Source organism: Miniopterus natalensis, chromosome 1, assembly GCF_054644295.1.
Source record: "Miniopterus natalensis isolate mMinNat1 chromosome 1, mMinNat1.hap1, whole genome shotgun sequence".
In the NCBI taxonomy this organism is placed as follows: Eukaryota; Metazoa; Chordata; class Mammalia; order Chiroptera; family Miniopteridae; genus Miniopterus; species Miniopterus natalensis.
In genome coordinates this window covers 201,201,962-201,227,950 of record NC_142081.1, presented here as the reverse complement: position 1 = coordinate 201,227,950, position 25,989 = coordinate 201,201,962, and the positions used below count along the sequence as shown (strand labels likewise).

The 25,989-nt window shown below is 65.2% G+C and overlaps 1 protein-coding gene across 1 annotated transcript; it reads right to left on the bottom strand.

The window, feature by feature from the left end:
- Positions 1 to 2,643: 2,643 nt before the first annotated feature.
- On the bottom strand, positions 2,644 to 5,699 carry NKX1-1 (NK1 homeobox 1). Its single transcript, XM_087817199.1, has 2 exons — positions 5,246 to 5,699; positions 2,644 to 3,470 (listed from the first exon to the last, which is right to left on the bottom strand). Exons 1-2 carry the CDS (start codon positions 5,697 to 5,699, stop codon positions 2,644 to 2,646), a joined length of 1,281 nt encoding a protein of 426 aa, XP_087673325.1.
- Between the last annotated feature and the right edge of the window lie 20,290 nt (positions 5,700 to 25,989).

The window sequence follows — 25,989 nt, the reverse complement described above, 5'->3', positions numbered from 1 at the left end:
TCTCTATGGTTTCAAGGAGGAGGAGGGAGCCACGGAAGAGCCCCACGGAAGGAGGGCAGAGGGGTCATGAGAGGTGTAGGGGAGCAGGCTGCTGGCCAGGTGAGTGCCCCTACTTGAGGGTGTGGCTGTGGCTGGATAAGGCCCAGGGTCCCCAACATGCCAATGGGAAGGGGGTGGGGGGGGCAGAACAAAGCTGTGCGGGTGGGCAGGGCAATGGGCAAAGCTGCAAGGGCTCTGCTAGCAGCCCCCATGCCAGGTCCCCCTTTTACTAGGACCGTTGCTTGACCAGCTAAAAAACTACAATTCCCAGCCTCCTTAGGCCAGGAGTGGTCATGTGACCATACCCTGGCCAATGAGATGCGAGCAACTGTGTTCCCGGCTGCCCCTGGAATAGGGATGTGAGGGCTGGAGCCCTGTCCTCCATCTGGGTCTGTGAGGATGAGGCCAGCACAGGGATTGTGTGGGGACAGCTGGACAGAGCTGTGTCTCCAAGGACACTGTGAAGGTGTCATCGTTGTCCAGGGCCACCAACGACCAGAATTACCTCCTTTCAACTCTGTTCATTTAGATTTTCTCTTTCCTGCGGCCAGAGCCAATCCTAACACACAGTGAGCGGGCTGGGTGGTGGGCTGGGCTCCGAGGCAGAGGAGGGCAGGGGTGGTGCCGGGAGGGGGCCCCCAGGGAGGGGGCCGGGCGTGGGCTGTGCCTGTGGGGGGCAGCGCCTTGCTCAATGGCAGAGGCTCCTTCCACGCGGGTGGCTTTGTTGTGGACACTACAGGGGTACGATTGTGGGGTTGTGGGAGGGATGCTGTCTGGGCCAGGATGCTCAGATCCTGGGGCAGTGACAGCCCCTCAAGACACTGACACCAAAGTGGGACCATGGGGAGAAGGGACAGGGAGAAGGAGCCTGCAAGGTCACCTCTCACCTCTGCCTCCAGCTCCGCCCTGGGGAGCTGGGCTCTGAGTCCGACACAGGAGCCCCTGGGAACTGGGCAGGCAGGGGCCCCCCAAGCCTAGTGGGAGCAAGAGTGGTGGGGCCAGCCTGGGGGCCCGGCTGCAGAACCAACGGGAGAGAGCTGGAGAGCTGGGGCTGGAGCCAGGCCTCACGTGGGCTCCTCGGGGGGGGGGGGGGGCGCTGGGCAGAGCCCGGGTGGGGCCACCCCAGCGAGCCCCGTGGCCTCCCAGGCCTCCGTTCCCTCCGCGTGATGTGTGGATAAGCACAGCTCAGAAACCCACGAGGTTGCGGGGAGACCGGGATGGGCTGAGACAGGTTGGTCCCCGCAGGGCCTGGCACATGCCAGATGTTCACCAAAGAGCCCGCAGGGGCCCCCAGCTCCCCACGCGGGGCCTGCGCGGGCCCGGCGGGCAGCGGCTCAGGGCTGAGTTCGGGGAGCCGGAGGCGCGGGGCGCGTGGTGCGGGACGTCCGCCCTGGCCTCGTGGCCTCAAGCCGCCCCGCACCCTGCTCCCAGCCGGGCTGTGGGAGGGCCCGCAGGCGTGGCTGCTGCCCCGGGTGACCGCGGAAGGTCGGGAGGCCGTGGCGGCGAGGGGAGGGAGGGGGCCGGAGCGCGGGCGGCGTCCCCAGCGCCCTCTCCCCCCGCCCGCTTCTCTGGCGACGCTGCTGCCGCCGGCCGGAGGAGGGGCGTCGGGGCGGCAGGGAGGCTGGGCGGCCCTGGTCACCACCCAGGGGCCGGGGCTGGGGTCCCCATGTGTCTGTCCCTGACCGTCGAAGCCCAGCTGAGCTCAGCAAGCGGGGCGGGGACCCGGGAAACCCCGCTCCTGCTCCGCGCCCCTCACCCCCTCGGGCGAAACGCGCAGCAACGCCCACGAGCTTCCCTGGGCCAGGAGCCTTCGGGAACTTCTGGGGGCTCCTGGGGCTCCTGGCTGCCGACACCCCGGGGACGCGGGTCCCGGCGGGGAAGCCAGGGGCGTGCTGACCCTTCTCCTCCCGTCACCCTCAGGGCAGGGCGCGCGGGCACCCGGAGAGGGGCGCGGCCGCGGGCGCGGGTGGGGTGGGCCAAGGTGAAGGGGGGGCACAGAGCTGGGGGGCCCGGCTGCCCGCACCTGCCCTTTGCCACCGGCGTGGGGAGGCCCGCGCGCTCTTCCACGCCCGTCGGGCCGCGCGGCCGCCACCGCTCCGGGCACGGTGCCCTCGCCCCCAGCCGCGCCCCAGCCGCGCAGCAGTGGTGGCACCGGGTGCCCAGCGGCAGGACCCCCCCCCCCCCGTGCCAGGCTCAGGCGCACCCCCCACGGCGCCCGCGTCCCCTCCGATCCCGGCGGCGCTGCCCTGGGGACCCCTCGCCGCCGGCCCAGCCTCCGGGTCTCCACGGGCACCTCGCCCTCGGGCGAGCCCCTGGACTCCCACGCGTGGGCTTGGCGTCCGGCGGGGGCTCCTGGGCTCCCCCCGAGGGCCCCAGTGGAGGCGTGGAGGGGTGAAGGCGGCGCTGCGGGACTCCCCGAGGCTGCGGGACCCGGGCGGGAGCCCCGCGCGCGCCGGACCCGAGTCCCCGCGGACGGCGGCGAGGGCGACGGGCGCGGACCCGAGGAGCCTGAGGGACGCGGGCGCGGCCTCCTGCGGTTTATTGATTGACCCGAGCTCGGCAAAGTGCTTCCGGCGCCGTCCGTGCGCGCGGGGTCGCGCGGGCTCAGAGGTGCGGCGCGTAGAAGGCGGGGCCGCCGTAGGTCTGCGAGCCCAGCACGAAGGGCGACAGCACCGCGGGGCCCGGCAGGAAGGGCAGCGGCGCCGCGCACACCAGCCCGCCCGCGCCGTGCGCCGGGTACCCCGCGGGGCCGTGCATGGCGAGCGGCGCGCCCAGCGGCGGCGACGGGCTGAGCGGGCTGAGGCCGCCGGGCAGCCCCGCGCCCGGCCCCGCGCCCGGCCCGGGCCCCGCGCCGCCGCCCGTCGGGGCGCTGGTGTCGGCGCCCGGGTTCTGCTTCTTCCACTTGGTGCGGCGGTTCTGGAACCAGATCTTGACCTGCGTCTCGGTGAGGCTGAGCGACAGCGCCAGGTTGAGGCGCTCGCACACCGACAGGTAGCGCGTGGCCTTGAACTTGTTCTCCAGCGCCACGAGCTGCTCGTAGGTGAAGGCGGTGCGCGCGCGCCGCGGCTTCCCGGACTTGGCGTCGGAGCCCGTGCGCTTGCGCTTGGGCTTGGCGGCCGCCGGCGGGGCCGGCCCCGCGCCCCCCGCCGCCTGCGCGCCCGGGGCCCCCGGGGAGCTCGCGCGGGCGCCCGGCGCCGCGGCCTCGTCGACGGTGCCCGGGGCCGCCTCGGCCTCGGCCGCGCCCGGGCAGCCCGGCCCGCGGGCCGCGAGCCCGCCGCCGCCGCCTCCCGCCGCCTCCGCGCCGCGCGCCGGGTCGGGGTCCGGGTCGTCGTCGTCGGGCGCCTCGTCCGCGCTGTCGGCGCTCGGGCTGCGGCCGCCGCTGCTGTAGCCCCGGGGCTCCGCCTCGTCCGCCGGGTGGGGGTCGCCGGCGTCTGCGGGGACCGGGCGGGAGGGACGTTAGGGCCGCGCCTCCCCGCCGCCCCGCAGCGTCCCGCCCGCGCCCGCGCCGTCCTTCCCTTCGCTCCGCGCTCCTCCCGCCGCCCGGAGCCCCGCGCCTTTGCCCGAGCGGGACCCGCCGAGCTTCCCGCGCGGCAAAAACTCAGATCGATCCCCGGGGCAGAGACAAACTTAATTAAACTCATTTCGTGTCGTGTACGAACTAGTTAAGGGCCGTTTAATTTCTCTCGGCCTCCATCACCCTCCGATGCCCCGGGCGTGCGGGAGCCTCGGGCCAGCGGCGGGGCGGGGGTGGAGCTGGCCACGCCGAGGGGACATCTGGGGACCAAAGTCCGCTGCCCGGTGCCCCCTCTGCCTGGAGCCGCGGGCCTGGAACGTGGCCGCGCTCGGCTCCTCCGCGGAAACCCGGCCTGGGCGGCGGGGTCCGAGCGCAGAGACCGCGGAGCGGGAGTCGCCCCGAGCGCAGCCCCGAGCCGCCCAGCAGAGGCCTCGCGGTGGCTGCACTTCCAAACCCGAGATTGGGAAGAAAGCGTCTGTCCTGGGGGCCGGTCTGTGCAGCTCCCACCCCCCAGGAGGCCCCGCAGCCGCGAGAGGAGCCGGGGCAGGTGCCCCGCGCGGCGCCCTTGGTCCCGCCGTGGCGCGGGGCTGGCACGGAGACGCCCGGGGAGAAGCCACCGGTTCAGCCCTGGCAGATTCCTTCGGGGCAGCCGCAGGGGTTACCAAAGCCAGCGGGGCAGATGCCCTGGCGCCCACCCACCCTCCAGCAGCTGCAGGGGACCCGGGGCACCCGGCCACCCGGCCTCGCCCTGTGCGCCTGGGCCGACCCAGCTCCCCCCTGGCCAGCAGGAGGCCGGGCCTTTTGCCCGTGGCGGGCTCCCAGCGCGGGGCGCGCTCCGCGGAGACGCCGGAGCCCCGGGCGGGCGGAAGGCAGGAAGGGTCCCCCCAGCCGGCCTGGGCCGCGCCTCCCTCAGCCCCGCGTGGGCGGCCGCGTGCCCGGGGCTCCCCTCGCCCGGGACGGCGGCCCCTGTGAGCAGAGGGGCCGGGACGCTGGGCGGAGGACGGGCTTGGGGAGGGGCACCCAAAGCAATCAGGAGCCGGTCGAATGCAATTCTCGATCAATAGCGGCCCCTAATAAGTGTAATAGGTTTTAATCGAGTAATTATCCGAATTTTGACCCTATAATTTAGATGTTCGGGGGGGAGTTTGCAAGGTGCTTGAAAGAGATATGCACGCGGCCGTAATGGGATATCGACCGCCCGGCGCGGGCCGCCCCATTACCGGCCGCTTTCCGCCGCTAAGCACATTTCCCCTTAACTGTAATCGAAGGGATTTAATTGTTTTTCCAGAGATAACCAGCGTTTTGTCACAATTAGTCTGATTTGTCAAAAAAAAAAAAAGGGGGGGGGAGGGAAGGCCTCAGGCGGGCGGCGGGGGAGGTCACGGGCCGGCCGCGCGTCCGACCCCCCAGCACCCGCTGCCCTCCGAGGCCCGAGACGCGCCGGCCGCACCCGGCGGCCCCGCAGCCCCGCGGCCCCGGCCCGGCCGAGCGGAGGCAGGCGCGGTTCGCTGCGGGCCCCGGAGTCCGGGTCGGGCGGAGGCCGAGCCAGTGCGGGCCCCGCGCGCTGCGAACTTCCCGCCGAGCGCTGGCCCCAGGCCCGCCGGCCGGCCCGGGGGTCTCCGGAGGGTGACCGCGCGGCTCCGCCCGTGTCCCCGCCCCCGGCCCGGCCCCGCGGGGTCCTGTCCTACTCACGCGGCGGCTCAGCCCCGGCGGCGGCTCCGGCTCCTCCCGCGGCGGCGAGGGCGCGGCGCTCCAGCTCCTCCGCGCGCGGCGGGCGCCCCGGGGCGGCGGGGACCGGGGCGCACGGGCCCGGGGCGCACGCGGCCGGCGCCACGGGGCCCAGCAGGACACAGCGGCGTCTTCTGCTGTTGAACTTGTTGGGGTCCAGGATGTCCAGCACCGAGAAGGAGGTGGGGCGCGGCGGCGGCGCAGGGCGGGCCGCCCCAGCGCCCTCGGGCGCCGCGGGCACCGTGTCGCTGGCCGCGAGCGGCGGGGCTCCGGCCCGGGGGAAGGCGGGCGGCTCGGCGCGCCCGTCCATGGCGTCCCGGGCGGCGGCGGCGGGCGCCGGGGGTGCGGGCCCCGGGCCGGGGCCGGGCGGCGGCAGCGCGGGGCCGTCCCCGGGAGCCGCCGGGCCGCTCGCGCTCATGCCGGCCTCCGGCCGCTCCGGCCGCTCCGGCCGCTGGGGACCCGCCGGCTACTGCGCTCCCATCTCCGGCCCGCGCCGCGCTCCGCTCCTGTCCCCGCCGCGCCCCGCGCCCCGCGCTCGCCGGTGCCGCCGCCGCCTCAGGCGCCCGCCGCGCGCAGCCCGCACATTTATGGCGACCCACCGGCGGCGCCCACGCGCCCGCGACCCGCACACACGTGCGCCCGCAGGGGCTCCGCCGCCCTCGTTAGCGCGCGCGCCTAATTGGCTGCTAACGGTCCCGGGCGGAGGAGGCGGGCCTCGCGCGGGACGCGCGGACCGAGTCCCGGCCGGACGGACAGACGCGCCGCCGGCCGCCGGAGCGCAGTGGGCCAGCGGCCGTCACGGTCGGCGGCGCGTCGCTGCGCCCCCGCCGGTCCGCAAGCGGCGGCCCGCCTCCCGGGCGCGGGGGGCGGAGACAGCGGCGTTTAAATAATTGCGGGATCCATGGGCGGCGCGGGGCCCGCGGCCGGGCGCGCGCCCGGAGTCGGCGGGGACATCCCCGCGCGGACGCGGGCCCGCCGGCCTCTCCTCTCGGGCCGCTGCTCCGCGGGCGCCCCGGGCTCCTGCGCCCCCCCGCGGCTGGGGCGGGGAGCGGGGCCCCGAGGGCTGCTGGGGTCCTCGCCGCGTCCTCCGCCCCCTCCCGCGGACCCTCAGCAGCTCGTCCCGCCTGGCCTGGCCGCTCCGCTCGCGTCTCCTCTGGAGCCTCGGGGCTTCCTTGGCCCAGGCCTTTGCCCCTCCATCTCCTCCCGCCCCCGACGCCCCCGCGACGTCAAATTAGGGCCCCGCCTGGTGTCTGGCGGGGGCGGGGCCGGTGGCCCCGGGGTCGCCCTAGAGAAGCAGAACCGAAAACGAGGAAGGCTGGGCAGCCCCCCCGCCCCCCGCCGCCCCAGGGTGGCGACCCAAGGACCCTACCCCAGCCGGAGCCCTGCACGGAAAGAAAAGCGGCGCCCTTCAAGGAAGGGGAAGCATCACGGCAACTCCCCGCCCCACGCGCGGAGATGAGGCCGCCCCCGTCCCGGCCTCCATTGTGCACACCCGTCTCCAGCGGCCCGCGTCCGCCCAAGGCCCTGCGCCGCCGCCCTCGCGGGACCGCGGCTCCCCCGCGGGCACCCTCCCCCCTGCGCCCCTGCTCAGCCCACGAGCACGCCGGCCGCGGGTGGGACCCCGGTGGGAGTCGCGTGCGCGTGCCTAGAGCGTGTGCGTGCGGCCGCGACGGCGTGAGTGCGCGCGGGCCTGTGCGCGGGCGGGGTGCGCGCCCCGCGCGCGGCGGTCCCCGGAGCCTGCTCCGAGCACAAGGACGGGTCCTTTGCAATTACCGCGGGCAATGATCCTTTGGAAGCAGAAATTAAAAGTTGGGAGAAATAATGGGGGACCGATCAGCTGTAATTTGGGCCAAGCTCGGACGCGCGGAGCCTCGGGGAGGCTGGGACCGGGGTCAGGCCGGGCCGCCCCTCCCCCAGCCGGCCCTCCCCCGCGCGGGCGTCCAAGATTCTAATCAGACCCGCAACACTGTCCTCTCCTTGCCAGGACTTGATTTTTCCTTTATCTTTAAATTATAAATCACCTCTGGGGGAAGGAGGGTGGGTAATCTCTCATCTCAGGGAGGTAATTATCTCCTTCCGCCCCCACCTTCCTGGAGGGACTCTGAGGCTCCCCCACCCTCCCCCAGCCAAGTTTGAATACAGATTTGCGCACCCCATTCACGCGCGCGCTCATTCACCGCAGGCGCCGCACAAGCGCGATTCATTCACCACACACAGGCCCACCGCCCGGGGCGCGCGGCCCACGGCCGCCCCTCTGCCTCAGCTCCGCGCCCCTGCGCCCCGCAGGGTTGCCACCCTGCTCCCCCACAGTGCAGAGCTGCTGGGCACCCTGGGGGGCAGGTCCCGGGCAGACCTCGGACCTGGCTCCAGGTGGTCTCGGTGCATCCCAATCCCTCAGGGGTGCCTCAAACCCCAGCCACGGGGCGTCCGTCCCTGTGGACCACAGCAGCGGGGCGCACAGGGCAGCCCCCGCCCCCGCCCCGCCCCCGCCCCCTGCTGGGCTGGTTCCAGGTCTGCTGTCGCCCCCGCAATACACCGGGATGCTTGCGGGTGAGGGAGCGAGTCAGCCCTCCTGGCACAACTTTCATTCAACACGAACACAAACACACATAAAACGACGTTTTGTGTGGTGTAGATGCAGTGCCATGTATGGTGAGCTCACCGACGCACCGTAAGTAGAATATAGCATATTAAATATGATGTGTAATAAACACAATGAAATAAAAAAATCCTAACACACAACCACACGGTGCCCCCCCCCAGGCTCCTCAGGGAGAACCCTCTTCCCTCTCCCCACTGAGAGGGGGCTGCTACTTGGACGAAGCGCTTGACTGTCCTGGAGTTTGGAGGTGCTGAGATGCCCCCCTCTGGTCCCCTCCCCTCCCCGCCCTGCAACTTTGAACTGGGAGCTGCAGCAGGCAGGGAAGTGAATGGCAGAGTCTGCAGTCCTGGACAGTGGGGTGTGAGGGGGGACCTCCAGAGCGACGTAGGGGACCTCGGGTCACTTTCCCAGGGTAAGGGGAATGCCGTGTGTGGACAGGGCTCAGGGAGGTCATGGCATCCTCTCCTGCCCCACCCCACCCCATCCTTAAGGAACAACCAAAGTCGGAGAGATGCACAGCACCCCTCCTCTCCCAGGTACCCTGAAACAACCCTGCCCTCCCCCCAACTTCAGCCAGAGGGTCTGGGGCAATGAAGACGTCCTTTCACTCCTAATCACAACTGATTGTCAATTAGACCCTCATTTGTGCAGTCTTTGCCCATCTGCCATCTCTGGTTATCGCCAAGCCGCCAGCTCCATTGCGGGGCCCCAGGTGGGCACTGACAGGTGAAATCAGTGCTGGAGATGGGACGGCCCTGCCGACCCGGTGGACAGAACACGCCCCTTCATTTCTACGCCCTCACCCACTGCGCCTCAGCCAAGACCAGATGGAGCCATTGGCGGGGCGGGACTGGGGTGTCAAGTTAGGGACCAACATGGGACAGGGACAGAGACCTGGGGGAGGGGCTGGTGGTAAAAGGTCTTAGAAGTGGACCTGGAAAGGGTGGGTGAGGGCTGAGATTGTGCAGAGGAGGAAGGGGGTGTTTGGCTTCTCTCCTCGCACCAGCATTGGGGCTTTGGGAAGTTTTGGGAGACAAGAGCAGGAGGGGCACCCCACGACCCTTGCCGCTAACTCACGTGTTTCTGAGGCTCCACCTAATTTTTCATATATCAGTTGTCAAGGTTGGATTCCACGTGACCTCTAAGGTCCCTGTACCCCCCCCCGAGGGTCAGATGATGACCAGATCACAGCCTTCGTTGTACCTGGTGGTGGGGGTGGGGGCCCCCCTTCCTCTCTTGCACCCAGAGAGCTTTACTGGACAAGCCGGGAGGGCAGCAGTGTTCAGGGGGCCCCAGGGGCACATGGATAAATAACCCCCGCTTTGTATAACGCTTGCTTCGTGCAAGCCACCCCCACCCCAGGGCGCCCGGGTCCTCCAACAAGCGCTGCGACGCATGCAAGGCGGGAACCACCATCCCTGCCCGAAAGTTAGAGCCCGGGCTGAGTCGTGCCGCCTCCGAACGGGCCGCCTTCCCGCGCATCCGTGGGGAGGGTGCAGGAGGCAGAGCTGGGGAATGGGGAGAGGCTCCTGCGCCCCCCTTCTGGCCTCTCCGCCCGTCCGCCCGCGATGAACACTTGCTCACCCAGAGACTGGAACGTGGCCTTTCCTGGGTGTTGGCTTCCTCCGCGTCTTCTCTAAGGCGCACGCCCCCGGGGTCTGCCCCACGCTCACGACACCAGGGAAGAGAGGGAGACGCGGGCTGCCACCTGCCCCCAGCGCCACGGCCCGGCCCCGGCGGCCGCGATCGGGACCACGGACAGCGCCCGGGCGGCGCCCGGCAGGACCGCGGACAGCGCTCGCCCGGCCTCCCCGCAGCGCTCGCGCGTGTTCAGCACCGCAAACCCGACAACTGCCCGCCGTCCCTGACACCCGCACCCCGTCCTCGGGCTCCGTCCCCCAAACTCTGGGTCACCCCGGAGGGGAAGAGGGCGGCGGGCCGCGCGCGCGGCCGGAGAAGCTGCACCCGGTGGGCAGCCGGCCCAGTCGCGGCCAGGCCAGGGCGGGACTCGGACAAGGTTTTCGCTGCCCGGGTTTGTTTTCCGGCTTGTAAGTGGCGCGAGTTCAGGGATGAAAACAGCACACAGCGCCGGCCCGGCTCGCGGCACGGGGTCGGCAGATGCCCAGGTGCGGTTGAAACGCTTTAAACTTAAAAAACAAAACAAAAAAGCAGCTGGAGCAACTGGAGCGGGCCAAGGGTGCCGGATGTGCAGGGGGCACCCCACTCCCTCATCAGGGCGGCCGCCGCGTGGGCCGGCTCCCTCCGGCCTCAGCCGCACGCGGGCTCCAGGGCGCAGTGGGAATCGCCACCCTGCCCACGGGGTAGCCGCGGCTGGAGGGGCTCACGGTCACCCGGCCGGAGCGGGAGAGCTCTGAGGGCCCAGCGCTGCCCACGCGCCCCTCAGGCACGGGCGCCCTCCCTGGGCATCCTGCAGCCGCCCAGGCGCAGGTGCCAGGAGCTCACCCCTCCACTGGCCGGTCATCGGCGGCCTCCATGGCAGGCCTCGGCCAGGGCGGGCCGTGAGGAGGGCGGGGCAGCGAGAGCCGGCCGGGCAGGGTGCCCGCGGGGAGGGGCCGGGGCTCGGTCTCCAGGGGGGGCCGGAGGTGGCCTGACAGGCTGAGGGAGGGAAGAGGCGGCCGGTGGGGAAGTTAGGGGGGCGGGAGGGAGCTGGGTGGGCTCAGGGTCCGAGGGGGCAGGAGGGCGAGCCTGGGGCCCAGGGGGGCCCAGCGGGGACACAGCGGGGCGGCGCCCGGGACGCACCCGGAGCTCGCCCGCGGGGCTCGCTGGGGTCGCGAGGGCACGAGGGGGGGTGACGCCGCGTAATGAGCTTAATTGAGGTTAATGCCTCTCGCGCGGCTCCCTGATTATTGAATTATTATTACCGCGCGATGAATCATAATTAGAAGGTTGAGCGAGGCTCCAGGGGAGCCTCGGAGGAGCGATTCTGGTGCGCGCCGCTGCCTCCCCGCCCGGGCCGCCCCCGAGGGGCCTGGGGGCGTGGGCCTGACGGGGGGCGACGTGCTCGCAAGGGGCCGGCGGCGCGTCCGCGGGGTGGGGGACGGGGGGAGCGAGGCGCGGGGGGCCTGTGCGAGGGGCCGAGTCCTCTGGGGCGTCGCCCGCGGGCGGGGGGCGCGGGCGTCCCGCTGCTGTGCCCTCGGGCGCGTGATGGGACCGTGATGGGGGCGCCTGGGCGGGAGGGGCTCGGGGGTGTGCGTTCCCTCCTCTCAGGTGGAACTGCAGCACCCCCCGCCTCCTCCCTTCCCAAGGCCCCCTCCTGCGGACAGAGTCATTGTGACCCCCACCCGTGTCCAAGTCCTCGCAAGGAGCCAGCTCCCAGGCACCTCGGCGCGTGCACGTGGGTTGAGGATGTGTCCACATTCCGTGTGCACGTGAGTGTGTCTGCTCCTGTGTGAGTGTGTCTGGGTGTCCACGTGTGTGCATGTGTGTGCACGGTGTGTGAGTGTGCACGGGTGTGTATGTGTGCAGGTGTGTGCATGTGTGTGCACGGTGTGTGAGTGTGCACGGGTGTGTATGTGTGCAGGTGTGTGCATGTGTGTGCACGGTGTGTGCATGTGTGTGCACGGTGTGTGAGTGTGCACGGGTGTGTATGTGTGCAGGTGTGTGCATGTGTGTGCAGGCCTGTGTGAGTGTGCACGGTGTGCATGTGTGTGCAGGCCTGTGTGTGGCTGCGCACCGGCCTGGGTCTGACTTCGTCTCCGCAGCCGGGTGCCGCGCGTGCGGGTGGGCTCGGGGTCGCAGGGGTGCGGCCAGGGGCGCCTGGTCCGTGCGCGGCGCTGAGCCCCTGGGCCTCCCCCTGCGCAGCTCCGCCGGGAAAGTCCTGGGAAGGGGGGGGCGCAGGGTCCCAGGGCGGGCGACGAGTCGGTCTCCGCCCCCGCCCCGCCCCGCCCCGTCCCCGCCCCGCCCCGTCCCCGCCCCTCCCCCCTCCCCGCCCCCCATTCCGTCCCCCGCCCCCATTCCGCCCGAGGCGGGAGGAAGGACCCCGGCCGGCCGGCGATCTCCGCGAGCGGCGTCGGGCGGCAGGTGACGGCTAAAATTACCCGGAATCAATATTCTCACCGGGTGTCCGGGGCTGATAAGCGCCGCCAAGACAATGTTGACTATTAAAGTCGACAGCTTGAGATATTACACTATTAGTTATGCTATTTTTAATAATCTATAATATTTGGGCTATAATTAATTAATTATACGGGTCAGATAATATCTCGGGCGGGAATGAGGTCTGAAGGACCTATTACGGCGGTAATGAGAAGGAGAATCGGCTCTGGGGACAGGTGCGGCCGGGGCGGCGGGGACACTGCGGGCCGGGGCTGCGGGTCGGGGCTGCGGGTCGGGGCTGCGGGGCCGGGGCTGCGGGGCCGGGGCTGCGGGTCGGGGCTGCGGGTCGGGGCTGCGGGGCCGGGGCTGCGGGGCCGGGGCTGCGGGTCGGGGCTGCGGGTCGGGGCTGCGGGCCGGGGCTGCGGGTCGGGGCTGCGGGTCGGGGCTGCGGGGTCAGGGCTGCGGGTCGGGGCTGCGGGTCGGGGCTGCGGGGTCGGGGCTGCGGGGTCGGGGCTGCGGGTCGGGGCTGCGGGTCGGGGCTGCGGGCCGGGGAGGGGAGTCTGCGTCCTGCTGGGCCCAGGTGTCCAGTCCTGGCCACCCCCCCCTGCTTTCCCAGCGCCCTGCTTTGGGAGGTTCAGGGGTGCCCCCCAGTCCCCACCGCAGGTCCCTCCAGTGTCTTCCCAGCGCAGAGAATGAAACCAGTAGCTCTGGTCTGAGCGGCTCCGGCTGCCCACCCGCCTGCCCACCCGGCTGCCCACCCGCCTGCCCACCTGCCTGCCCACCCGGCTGCCCACCCGCCTGCCCACCCGCCTGCCCACCCGCCTGCCCACCCGCCTGCCCACCTGCCTGCCCACCTGCCTGCCCACCCGCCTGCCCACCTGGCTGCCCACCCGGCTGCCCACCGGCACCCTCGCCGCCTCTCCCTGGGCCGGCGGCACCCCCTGCCCGGGGCCTTCCTGCTGCTGCGGGAAAGAGCCAGGCTCACTCCTGGCCCAGGGCCCTTCACTAGCTGTTCCCTTGCTCTGGGCTGGACCCCCCATCCTCGCACACGCTCATTTCTCTGCTCCAACAGCACCTCTCTGAGGGCCTGTGACTGTCCCCAGATGCATTATTTACTCACCCGCTGGTGGCAGGAAGGAGTGACAGGGGCCGGGCTCTGCGGCTCCCAGTGGAGTGACCTTCTGCAAGTGCGGACGTCCTGTATGTAAAACCAGGACACAAGCACAGCCCTGAGTGGGGGCTGCCCGGTGGGACGTGGGTGTGTCGTCCACAGTAGCCGCCCTCCCACCCCGGGTCCTGCTGCAGGAGAGGGCACTTGTCCCTCACCAGGACCCTTTGCTAAAACGGCAGAACCAGGTGGTGCTCAGGAGGTGCCCCCAGAGGACGGAGGACCCTGGGAAGGGTGGGGCTTGGCACCCAGGAGTGGGCTGGTGGCCTTGGGCTGTGGCTGCAAGCTAGGCCCACCTGCCCAGGGGCCTTGGGGCTCTAGCCGCCTGGGTCCTTGACCCTCTGTGATGGTCCTGACAGGGCAGGGGACCTCTGCAACCTTGGTACCTGCCCTCCCTGCCAGTCAGCCCCTAGGCCTTACCCAGACCACCCTGCTCCTGTCTCCACATCCTCGGGACCTGGCCACTTCATGCCCTGGAAGAAAATGACCACGAATAACACCGGCTAACAGGCCGTCCACTCCCCACTGCCACAGAGCTGCGGTCTGAGCGATGTCAGCGATAAATATTCCTGCCTGGGGAGATTCAGGGAAAGTCGGTCCACGTCCCACACAGTGGCTGTGGCTACTGTGGAGTTTATAGAAATGCAGAGAAACGCCAAGTCCACACCTGCCGACTTGCCCTTTGCAAGCACGTGCCGCTCATGAAGCCGACTCGGACCTGGGTTCTGGGGGCAGGGGCGAGGGATCCAGGCCAAGAGGGCACCTCCCGTGGGTCCCAGTGCCTGCGTGTGAACCGCAGAGCCCAGATAAACACAGCAGGACCCCGGGACCTCACTTCTGTCCTGGTTGAAACCCACCCCACACCTCCCAGAGCAGACTCCATGGGACGTTTCCTCCTGTGCCTTTTCCCATTAAAAATGTATTAATGCCGATCTCCATGGGGTGTCCTGATCCTGGAGCAAACAAAGGACATTATCGGGAAAAAGTTGGTGAAACTGAGGAGAGTTTTACTTAGTCGTTTACTTCCCAGTGTCTCGCCGGTGCTGGGGCTCAGCTGTGATGTGTGTCGTGTGGGATGCTGAGGACTGAGGGGGTGGGGGTGGGCTGGGGGGTGCAGGCTGGAGCTCCGTAGATCTAAAACTGTTCCAGGATAAAAAGCTTACTAAAGTACATTCGTATCACCTAAAATGATATGAACCCACTGTCTTTTGCCCTCTTTGCAGTGTAATATTTAACTGGTTATTTTTGTACTGATGATAGAAAATTTCAATGAAAGAAAATGTTCACTGTGGCCACTCATTGTCTGTTGGGGTTTTGTTCCACGGTGGCTGCGGACAATCACTGTGTCGAGGTGCTCAGGGGCCGACACTTGAGGGGGTCCCGGTGGCCGCCTGCTCTTCAGCCTCCAGTGCAGATGCCCCTCGATGTCCCCGGAGTGCTCTCACCCCTCTCCCAGGTGCCCCCCGCCACAGGTGAGTGTGGGATCATGTCCCGGCTCCCCTGACACAGCAGGTCTGGGTGCTGGAAGCCGAGAAGCAGGGGGCGGCACAGCAGGCCCCGCGGGGAGCCCTGTGCCTCGAGGAGGACACCGTGGGCTCCCGCCCACCTGGCCAAGCCCCGCGGTTGCCCACGGGAAGGCGCCCGTTACGGTGTTTTGAGACAAGCTGCACCTTTTTTGATGATAAAAGTAGCATTTACTGCCCGGCTGGTGTGGCTCAGTGGTGGGTCAACGTTGACCTAGGATCCAGGAGATCACTGTTCAATTCCCCGTCAGGGCACATGCCCCAGTTTGGGGCTCGATCCCCAGCAGGGGGCGTGCAGGAGGCAGCCGATCAGTGACTCTCATCATCGATGTTTCTCTCTCCCTCTCTCTCCCACTCGCTCTGAAAAGCCATGGAAAAAATATCCTCTGTGAGGATTAGCAACAGAAACCACCACAAAAACATTACAATAGCTCCAGGTTCAGGAGGTAACTTCCTATTTCTAGTTTTGTGGGGTTTTTTTTTTTGAGAGTTTTTATCACGAATGGATGCTTTCGAGTATTTCATCGAACATTTGGGGTGGCGAGGCGTTTCTCCCGCGTGCTCCTCCAGTGGAGGGTAGAAGGCGCTCGCGGGCCCCGCTGAGCCGCTCTCGCATTCGCGGGTCAGCCCCCCTGGGTCAGAATGTTCCTATTCTCCGCCGTGTGGCTCGATTCCGTTTGCTAATATTCTGTTGAAGGTTTTGCATAGATGCTCAGAGAGGCTCCGCAGCTTCTCACCCTGTTCTGTCCTGTCTGCTGCTGGGATCAAGGTGATGCTGGCCTCGAAAGATGGGTCAGAATTGGTGCTATTTTACCTTTAAATATTTTGTAGAATTTGCCAGTGAAACGACCTGTGTTTGAGTTTCTGTTTGGAAAGGTTATTAAGTATGGATTCAATTGCTTCAGGAGACAGAGGGGAGTTCAAATTATTAGTTCTTCTTGGGTAAGTTTTGATAGTCTGTGCATTTCAGGAATTGGTCCATTCATCGAAATTGTTGAGTCTGTGCATGGAGGGTTCCCCAGTCGCCCTTCTGGGGTCTGTGGTCTTTGTGTGGCAGCCTCCCCTTATTCCTATCGTTGGTAATTTCCCCCCCCCCATCATTCTGACTAGACATTCATCAATTTAATTGACTTTTCCAAAGAACCAGGTCTTGATTTTATTGATTTTTCTCTGAATGTTTTGTTTCAAATTTTGTTGACTTGGGCTTTGTCTTTATTATTTTCTTCCTTCTGGTTGCCTGGGGTTTCTTTGCTCTTATTTCTCTAGTTTCCTAAGAGGAAGCTTAGACCATCGATGCCATGTTTCTTCTTTCCCAATGTAAACACCTAATGCTATAAATTTCCCTCTAAGCACAGCCTTAGCTGCACTCCACACAGGACTGTGATAACGAAAATCTTTGCCTTCATTTTGTTCAGAATGTTTTCTAATCCCTCCAGGATCCCTCTTTGATCTTTGGTCCACGGGTTACTCAGAAGTGCATTAACTTCCAAGCATCTGGGGTTTTTAAAGAATCTTTGTGGTATTGATTTCAACTTTGATTCCAACGTGGTCAAGAACACACTTTAGGAGATCCAAGATGGTGGCGGACTGAATGGAAGCTACACTGACACTCTCTTGGGACCAATCTGGATTTACAACTAAAACACAGAAAAACCATCCTGGAAACCAACTGAAGACAAGCTGGAGAGCACCCTCAAAACCAAGGAGGAAAAGCGGGGACCCCATAGAGATGGGTAGGCAATGCGGACGTGAGAGGGCTGACCGGGCTCCCACAGGCAGCAGCTGAAGGTCCGGAGGGAGATCTCAGCTGTGGGGGGCTCCCATTGAGGTCTCTGGGGCCTCAACCCCAGGCTGGGCTCCCCAGCCCAGAGCCCCAGAACTGAGAAAGGTGCCCACATAACATCTGGCTGTGAAGAACACACTTTACATAATTTGACTTATCTTAAGTCTGCTCCTGTGGGATGGAGGGTCGGTACCGTCCCGAAGGACTACAGGTGGGGTCACCCTTCTGCTCCCTGTTTCCTGGCTGATCACCTGCCTGCTGGTTCTGTAGATGCTGAGCCAGGACCATTGAGGTCCCAGCTAGAACTGCAGGCTTGTTTCAGCTTCCAGTTCTATCTTCATGTGTATTTTTTTTTTTCTTCATGTATTTGGAGTTTGCTATAAAGCAAATATACATAGAAGCTTGTTTGTTTTTTGTTAATTGTCCCCCGAGGATGTTTTTCCATTGAGTTTTAGAGAGAGTGGAAGGAAGGAGGGGGGAAGAGAGAGAGAGAAACAGCAACGTGGGAGAGACGCATGGATTGGCTGCCGCCCGCTGGCGCCCTGACCGGGGCCGGGGAACGAACCTGCAACCGAGGTTCCTGACCTTGGCCAGAATCGGACTCTCAGCTCTTTGGTGAACAGGCCAACGATCTAACCACTTAGCACACCAGCCAGGGCTCACAGTCAAGTTTTCCTGTCCTCCTGATGAACTGCCCCTTTTAGCCTAAGGAATGCTCCTGTTTTCCCTGGTAATTTCCTCTGCTTGGAGGGTCTCTTCATCTGATGCTATTGTAGCCCCTCAGCTGTCTTTTGGTGACTGTTTCCACGGTATATCCTTCCACATTTTATTTTATTATTTTATTTTATTTTTTATTTTTTGCTGCAAAAAAGCTTTATTGTTTCCACTGGTCCCAGACATGGAGAGGGCTCCAGTGTGGTTAAAAGGATGGCTGGGGGTTTCAGGGAGAGGCTCAGGCGAAAGCCAGACACCAGGGTTTGCAGAGGGGCCCCTCAAAGGCCTCTGGGCTCCAAAGGCTCCTAGTTGTGCTTGAGGGAGAGCCTTTCAAGATGCTCACCCAGCCCAGCCCGGGGGCCGGCAGCCTGCGGAGGTGAGTCAGGTGTCACCCATCTTCTCCATGAGTTTCACCTGCTCAGCCAGGACGTGGCCTCCAGGGAGTCACAGAGCTGAAGGTCTGCAGACCCACAGGGCCCGGTTCAGGTTCCTCTCCAGGACCATGGAGGCTTCCTTGGCGCCCCGAGTTGCGCCCCCTCTTCCCGGGGAGGCTTCAGCACGTCCTGAGGAGGACCCGCCACTGCACCGGTTTTGCGTCTTTAAGGTGCTCGGGGCCCTCGCACTTCTCAGCCAGCTCTCCGGAGCGGCCGACGCGCCCAGAGCCACGTCCTCAAGGTGGGAACGGACGCCCAGAGAGAGGCAGGCAAGGAGCCCGCGTGCAGGTTGGCAGCGGGCTGACCGCACCGCCGCCTCGGTGGCCTAATTCTGACGAGTCTGGGAGCTCAGGGTTGTCCGGCCATAAGGAGCTTCGGTGGGAGACGGTGTGGGCCGGTCTCGGAGGCCGAGGAGGCTGAGTTGGCTCCGAAGGTGGGGCTGGAAAAGAGGCCGGAGGGTGGTCAAAGCTGGAAGAAGGGGCGCCTTGGGTCTGCGCCGTCCAAACACTGTTGAGGCAAGAGGCAGATCCAGGGCCCCCAAGGGCTCTGCCATCCTTGACTTTCCGATTCCCCTGTTTAGTGATATCGAAAGTGGATTTGTGTAGACAGCGTGTCACTGCGTTTTTCTTAATCTCGTGGAAGAATTTCTGCCTTTCAGCCCTGGCCGGGTTGGCTCAGTGGTTAGAGGCCCTTCCTGCGGACCGAAGGGTCGCAGGTTCGGTTCCCAGTCAAGGGCATGCACCTGGGTTGCAGGTTCGATCCCGGGTCCCAGTTGGGGTACGTTTGGGAGTCAACCAATCGGTGTGTCTCTCTCACATCGATGTTTCTCTCTCTCTCCCTTTCCACTTTCTCCGAAAAGCAATAGAAAAAATATCAGGTGAGGATTTAAAAATAATAATTAAAAAAACCTAGCCTGGCCGGGCGTGGCTCAGCGGTTAAGCGTTGACCTAGGATCCAGGCGATCAGGGTTCGATTCCCAGTCGGGGCACATGCCCGGGTTGCGGGCTGCAGCTGATCAATGACTCTCTCATCATTGATGTTTCTATCTCTCTCTCTCCCTCTCCCTTCCTCTCTCGGAAATCAATAAAGAGATATTTAAAAAAAAAAAAGAAAAGAATTCCTGCCTTTTAGCTGGTGGCTTGGAGCCCTGACGTCTAACGGGATCGTCTGTGTTTGGATTCGGGTCTGTCGCCCTCTTACTCAGCCAGCTCATCTCCTTTCTGTTCCTCTCTGTCCCCTCGCCTGCCTCTTTATAATATATATATTTTTAGTTTCCCACTTTATCTGTTGGGTTTTTTACTGTCTCCTTATGTAATTTTTTTCAGCGATTGCTCTGGAGATCGCAATATAGATACGGAGCTCGTCACAGTCTATTTAGAATCGATCTTTTACCACTTCAGGTGGAAGCAGAAACCTCAGCACCCAAACTACCTTTATCCCGCGTCTGTGGCTGTTCTTGTCTCATTACTACGTCTGCATACATTCAACCCCCCCCCCCCCGGGATGTTATAGTTTTTGCTCTCAACCGTCATATATATTGTAAAGAAATGGGAAGAAAAAAATAGGGTTTTACCCAGACGTTCGTGACTTCCGTTGCTTCATTCCCAAGGCTCCGCGTTTCCTTCTGACGTTGTTTTCATTCTGTCCGAGGAAACCCCGTGAACCCCTGTTTCACGGCAGGTCTGCTGGTGACGATTCCCTGGATGTCCCTTTGCCTGAGAGCATCGTTGCTTTGCCTTAACTTCTGAAGGGCTTTCGCTGGGTGTGGGGATCTGGCTGACAGTGTGACCTAGGTCTTGCTTCCAGGCCCCGGCCTTTCGAACCCGCGTCTCCCTGTGCGTAGTCAGGGTTTTCTCCGGCTGCTCTCTGGGTCTCTCCTTAGTTTCGTTTTCGGTTGTTCGAGTCTATTTCTGGGCACTGGTTTGTTGCTGTTGTTTTTTTAAATTCATCTTCTTTGGACTCCACTGAGCTTCTTGAATCTATACATTTGTCTTTTACAGGTTTTGAAGGGTTTAGGCCACTATTTCTTCAGATATTTCCTCTGCCTGTTTTCTCCTTCTAGGGCTTCACGTTGTGACACGGACTTCATTCCACAGGCTGGTAATAGTCCTCCGTGTGTCTGGACCGCACCTAGTGGGTCCACTCACCTGTTCATGCGCACGTGGGCGGCTCCCAGCCTGTCCACCTGGGGGACATCTGGTCATGTGCACATGTGGGACCCCTGGCGGACGGCAGCCCCAGTGCCCACCTGCTGTCTTGGAGCCCGGGGCCGGAGCCTGCGTGGACTCGGGGTGGATGCTTGGGAAGTCAGAGAGTCTGGATGGCCGCTTGTGGCGGGAGCTGGCCCTGATCCGGGCCAGGAGGGTGGCCAAGAGGCGCGAGGGCAGGGCCGGCCTCTCCCACATTGTCCGCTCAGTAAGAAACAGAACCTCCTGCAGGGTTCCAGCCTCTGCTGGGCTCTGCGCCTGGTCCCAGGGGCGGGTCTGTGTCAGCTGGGGTCAGAGCCCACGGGGGCCAGGCTGTGGCTGCTGTGGGGGCTGAAATATGGGCAGCAACCCGAGAGCCCCAGCTCCCCCAAGGGCCTGCGTTGCTGGGAGTGATCTCCCAGAGCCTGTCACTGGCTCCGAACCGGGATCTCGTTAGTGCTCCGCAGAGCACATGGCACGTGTGTCTCGGGGACCATGGAGCCTGTGCGACAGAGAAGGAGCTTTACTCGAGGTCCCGTGTCCACACTGACATGGAACAGCGTGGCTCTAATTCTACAGTTACTGGAGGGACAGTAACTGGACAGGAGTCAGGGCAAGGGCTCTAACTGACGGAGAAGCCGCTCAGAGCCTATTCCAACATATTGATTCTGCGCAGCGAGCGGTCTGCGGGCCTTCGTGGTTACCGCCTTCTGTAGCAGCCTCTGTGGGGCTCACAGCCAAGGCTGGTGGGCCCTGACCGCCCTTGGCGACAGGCCAGGCTCTAGTGCGCACGCCAGGCAGGCTCACACACTCGACGGGCTCACCCACTCAGAGGAGCTGGCACAGACGGCTGGCACACGCACGGGCTCTGGGTCAGGCCCCTGGCTCTGGCTCTGTCCTCTTCAGGGCCTGGTCAGGCCTGCGCAGTCTTCTGACTGGGTGGCCAGGACAGACCACTGGTGGGGTCCAGGCTCTCAGGGGTGACTGGGCTGGAGTGGCTCTAGGTTGGGGTGGGGCCCAGCTCAGGATTGGGTTCTTGAAGGGCTGGAGCCAAGGGCCTGGGGCCTCGCATTGACCCCATGCTCCTGGGAATCGGCCCTGCCCTGCCCCCACCTCCCAGCTTCCACGGGGACGGGGAGCCCCCCCTCCGGGAACAGGGCTCAGCGAGGGTCAGCCACCTGTGTAGAACGTCTCTATACAACTGGGGCGCCAGGAACAGGAGGCCAGTACTTGCTGTTTTTATTACTGCTGCTGGGAATAAAATAAGGCCCGGGAGACAGGGCCACGGCTCTACAGGGGCTGCGAGTCCCCTTCTCAGCTGTAAGTGTCTGTCACATTAAGGGAAAAATACAGCCCTCCCGCCATGGCCTGCAGCTGAGCTGGCCAGTCCTCCCCAGACCTCGGGCCTGTCTCCAGCCCCCTCCCTCCTGCCAGCGGGGGGTGGGGGGAGCGGACCTGGAGTCCAGGCAGCTCTGGGTCAGCCTCCAGCCCAAGCAGGGGCCCCGGGAGCTGCGGGCTGTGGCCCGGAGGGTGGGTGTGAAACACCAGCTGGTGGCTCTGTGGGAGCCGGGGAGACCCGGCTCTGAGGGACAGCTCCTCGAGCACAGGGCCCCGGGTGGACAGCAGGCAGCTGGCCTGGACCCCAGGGTCCTCCAGAGGTCTGGGAGAGCAGTGCCCAGGGATCCCTGGAGGGTCTGGGTAACCGAAAGCTGGAGTGAGCTGGGTGGAGGCCCTGGGTGGATTTAGGGCTTTGGCGTGGTGGGGTCTGGGATGGGGTTTAGGGAAGACGCCGGGCTCCGCCAAGGAGACTGCTTCCTGGGGAGATGCCCTCAGGGTGAGCGCTGGGACTCTGCCCCACACGCTGCAGCCTGGACATGGGAGGTGGAGGGTCAGGACCCGGTCCTGCGGACAAGAGGGGAGGGGCTGAAAAGATAAGGGTACAGCTGGGAGGAGCTCTGCTTGGAGGGCAAGGGGGGGCACTAGGAGGCCTGGCCTGGGGATGCAGGAGCCGAGAGGCCTGGGCATCAGTAGCCTTTGTGGTTACGGTTCAGGGCAGGTTCCCCGAGCTCAGCCGGCTTCTTGCTCCATCTATGGCACCCGTGGGCTGGGTGCACGCACTGTGTTAAACACACTCAGAACCTGCGGCTCAGAAGGAGGCCCCCCCGAGGGAAGCTCCCCCGATGCAGTGTGTGTGTGTGAGCGTGGGGGGCGGGGGGCTGTGGGCGTGGGGGGGCGGGTGTGTGTGTGAGCGTGGGGGGCGGGTGTGTGTGTGGGCGTGGGGGGCGGGTGTGTGTGGGCGTGGGGGGCGGGTGTGTGTGTGGGCGTGGGGGGCGGGTGTGTGTGTGGGCGTGGGGGGCGGGTGTGTGTGTGGGCGTGGGGGGCGGGTGTGTGTGTGGGCGTGGGGGGCGGGTGTGTGTGGGCGTGGGGGGCGGGGGTGTGTGTGTGTGTGAGCTAACGTGTGTGAGCGTGGGGGGGGCGGGTGTGTGGACATTTATGTGTCGGAGGAGACACTGCTTTTCCCCCACCAAGTTTGTCGCCACCACAGTGGAACCAGAGGAGGCTGGTGGCCCCTCCTGGTCTCCACCCTGCAGCTGGACGGGGGAGCATAGCTTTGGCTTGGGGAGGCCCTCACATCTGGGAGGCTGTGTTCAAGACCCGGTCCCAGCCCCTGGCGGTCCCCTGCCATTCGCAGGATGTCAGCATTCCCAGGCTGGGGACAGGTGGACATAGTGGAGGTCACAAGACATAGGTGACAATGCCAGGCTTCCTCCCCAGTCAGGCTTGTCCCTCTCCAGGGTCTGGGGTGGGGTTTAGGGAGGATGCTGGGCTCCGCCAAGGAGACTGCTTCCTGGGGAGATGCCGTCAGGGTGAGCGCTGTCTGGGTGACTCCGGGCTGTCTTCCTCCACGTGTCCCGGATGCAGCCTCGGCCCTGGGTGCACAGCCGGCCCTGTTCCCGGGACAGCCCTGCCTGTCAGGCAGCCACAGGAACTGCCCGAGGGTGACACCTGTGTGGCAGACCCCCTGCCCCCCCGGCCGTCCAGGTGGCCCAGCAGAAGCCAGTTTAGAACATGCCCCCTGGGATGTTCCTTCAGCACTAAGTGCCCCGTGTTCCAGGGCCTTGGGGTGAAGGGTGGAGGGCCTGTCCCAGAGCAACCCCCACCCCTGGGCCTGGGCAGGGCAGAGCTGGGGGTTCTCGTTCTCACTCCCCAGGAGGGGCCCATGGGGGACCCTCACCAGCCCAGCACCCCTGCCTCCCCGCCAGTTGGCACGAGACCCTAGGTGCATTTATGCTCTGGGGGCGGTAGCTCCCTGGGTGGAGCGCGGGAGGCAGAGGACAGGCGCCTGGGCCTCCTGGCCGTCCCGAGGGAGCTGACCGCGGGCCACGGGGGAGGCTGGCGGGCTCTGGGAACCTTCCTTCCGAGGCAGGAGGAGGGGCGTCTCCTGCTCCTGGACCGGCTGGCAAGACCCCGCCAGGGCCAAGGGAGCGGACAGACCGGGCTTTGGAGGGGGACTGCGCGCGCGTCACCCACGGCCAGCCCGCCTCCCGCACTCATAACTATTGTTAATTAAGACTGTCTCCATTATAGGGCTAATTAACAATTAGCATAAACATAATTAGCCAGCGCTGACATTTAACTCATTACATTGTTTAAATAATTTTCGGAAATTGCCCCAGCGGCATTCTGTCAGCTCGCAATAATGGTGCCACTTTGTCATGTAAATTAAATGACATTTGTGTTGTTGGTCCCGCTCTGTGGGAGATAGGCACCCTCGGGCTGTCCTGTCCCGCTGCCTCCAGCCTGACAGGAGGACCCCACTCCTGCGGGGGGGGGGGGGGGGGGGGCAGCTCCAGGCCTGTCCCCTGACCCCAGACCACGGCCTGCCAGGGACCAGGTGCCTGCAGCAGGAGGGGTGGTCGGATTTCCCACCACCCTGTGGGCACTGGCTGGTACCCGGGCCTGAGGAATAGCCCTTCATGGTGTCCTGGGACCGAGGAGGAACTGAGTTCTGGGGCCTGGAGAGATCCGACCAGCAGCTTCTAGCAAGTTTCCTGAGACCAGCGAAGTCGGGATACCCAGGAAGCCAGGGGCAAGCGCTGGCACCCTGACGGAGGCCTCCTCGGGGAGCTGCCTCCGAGGCCCTTCCGTGCAGGGGCCTCATGCTGGCAGGTCCCGGGTCCAGAACGGCACCAGGTCCCCGAGGAATGGCCGAGGCCTTCACCACGGAGGGTGCCTCCTGCAGGCCAGGACCCTGGCAGCCCGGGCCGGGGATCCTCCGGGTCCCTTGTCACCACCTTCTCTCTGATAGTCCTGGAGGCCTGTGGTTGTGGGGGGATCCGGTGGGGAGCTGGGTCCTTCTCATCATGAGGGACGCCCATCAAGGGTGTGGGACCTGGATGGACAATGTCCCGGCTGCCAGGCTCTCCCTCAATCCCCAGCCAAGGCCCCAGCTCAGAGTCATGGCCTGGGCTGGGTTCCAAGAGAAGGTGATGTCCCCGTGGAGCTGGTCTCCTGGTGACCAGGCCCAAGGGCAGTCTCCCTCAGGCCCCTCAGCCCCCTCAGCCCCCCCAGCTGGGTCCCCCACCCTCACGCACTCCTCCCCGCCTCCCCCTGCCTTGGCCTCGGCCCCTGTGCCCAGAGCCCTGTCTTGGGAGGTCTCCATGGGGAGAAACAAGGTGCCACCAAGGGGTTCACCTCCAACCAGTTCCCAGACCACCCTCCTCCTCCCGCCCCTCAGATGCCCCTCTGGGCCAGGTGGGTTCAGGGGCACCTGAGAATGGGGGGGGCTCTGAACCTCCTCTCCAGCCTGGCCCTCACCTGGGCTGTGACCCTCTCACATTTTGCTGTGACCCTCTCTGGGCTGGGCTGGGGGAGCCCCCAAACCCTCCCCCCAGAGGGTGTGCAGCCACTCAGCAAGCCCTGTGCGGGTGCCCACTGAGGCCCTGGTGCCCGCGGCCCGAGGACAGCGCAGCTCTGCTGTTCCCGGTGGGGACGCGTGTCTCCACCTCGAGCATGACGACCAGGCTGAAGGTGAAGTCCGTGACTCCAGGAGCGCCCGCCTGTCATCTCGGCTCCCCAGGCAGAACGTGCGGCCCCGTGCCCCTCGGCTAAATCAAGTGCCCCGCGAGCTGTTGGGGCCGGTTCTGGCTGTTAAGTGCTTGTCAGCATCCACGGCCTCTCCTGACTCTATAAAATTCCCGAGAATTATAGGAGCGCCGGGGTCACATAATTCACTGTACAGCAGATTTAACCTGGCGGCCAGTAATTCATATTTGTGGCGATAATATTGTTTTCCACTTTCCGAGAGTTATCACCGTGTCTCCCTTCCAGGTCACTATGGATATCAAAAATCAATTTGGAAAGATGGATACTGTCAGGAATAAAGCATGGAGGCGGCGGCCTCCCCCTCGCCTCCCCTCGCTCCTGAACCTCGGCGGGGGCTCTGATCCCGGCCAGGGCACCTGCCTCGGGAAATTTCGAGGGTTGCTGGCTCACCGTGTCAGCTACCCCCGGGCTTGCCTCCAGCCCCCACCTCCCTCCAGCCCCGCCCTGGCCTCGGGGTTTAGGCTCTGAAGCTGCCCCCCTTCCGGCTTCTCTAGACCTTGCTCCTCGTGGGCACACGCGGGGTGACCGGCTCTGGTATGTGCCCGAGGGGCTCCGGGCCATCTCAGGCGGCTGCCCCAGACCCCACTGTGGTCTGCCTGTGCCCACCCTGGAGTTTGTGGATTAGGAACAAGGACATTTGCTCCCTTGGGAGGCCCAGGTGTGCAAGACCCCCTGCCTGGGGGAGCTGCCCTGGAGGAGGCGTGAGGCCCCAAGCTGGTGTGAGGACAGGAAGCACTGGGAGCACCGGCACAGGGGGCGTGGGGATGAGGGGCCTGTGTTCCAGCCCTGGGAGGGGTGGAAGGCCAGGGGAGCAGGGGCTGAGGATGCCTGGGAGGCGGCTGGCAGGCCTGAGAGGTGGGGAACGGGGTCCTCACAGAGGCAGCAGCCTGCGCGTGGCCACCTGGCCCAGCCCCTGGCACGTGGCACATGCTGGGAGAGGGAAGGGTGGCGATCGTGAGCCTGTGTTCTTGCAGCTGTCCCGTGGGCCCAGCCACGAGTGTACCCTTTGCTTCAAAGCCCTTGTGTGGGGCCCACGCCTGCTTGCACTTGGGAGTCCTGGGCACAAGCTGGGTCTCAAGGCTGTGATGGCAGGTGGGCCCTGAGGATGGTCCCACTGAGTCAGGCCTGCCCAGTGT

Bases quoted from the DNA above. Each gene is read 5' to 3' on its own strand.
- NKX1-1 (XM_087817199.1), bottom strand. From the start codon at position 5,699: ATGAGCGCGAGCGGCCCGGCGGCTCCCGGGGACGGCCCCGCGCTGCCG. The intron at 3,471-5,245 runs GTGAGTAGGACA...CGGTCCCCGCAG, and splicing joins CGCCGGGGCTGAGCCGCCGC to ACGCCGGCGACCCCCACCCG.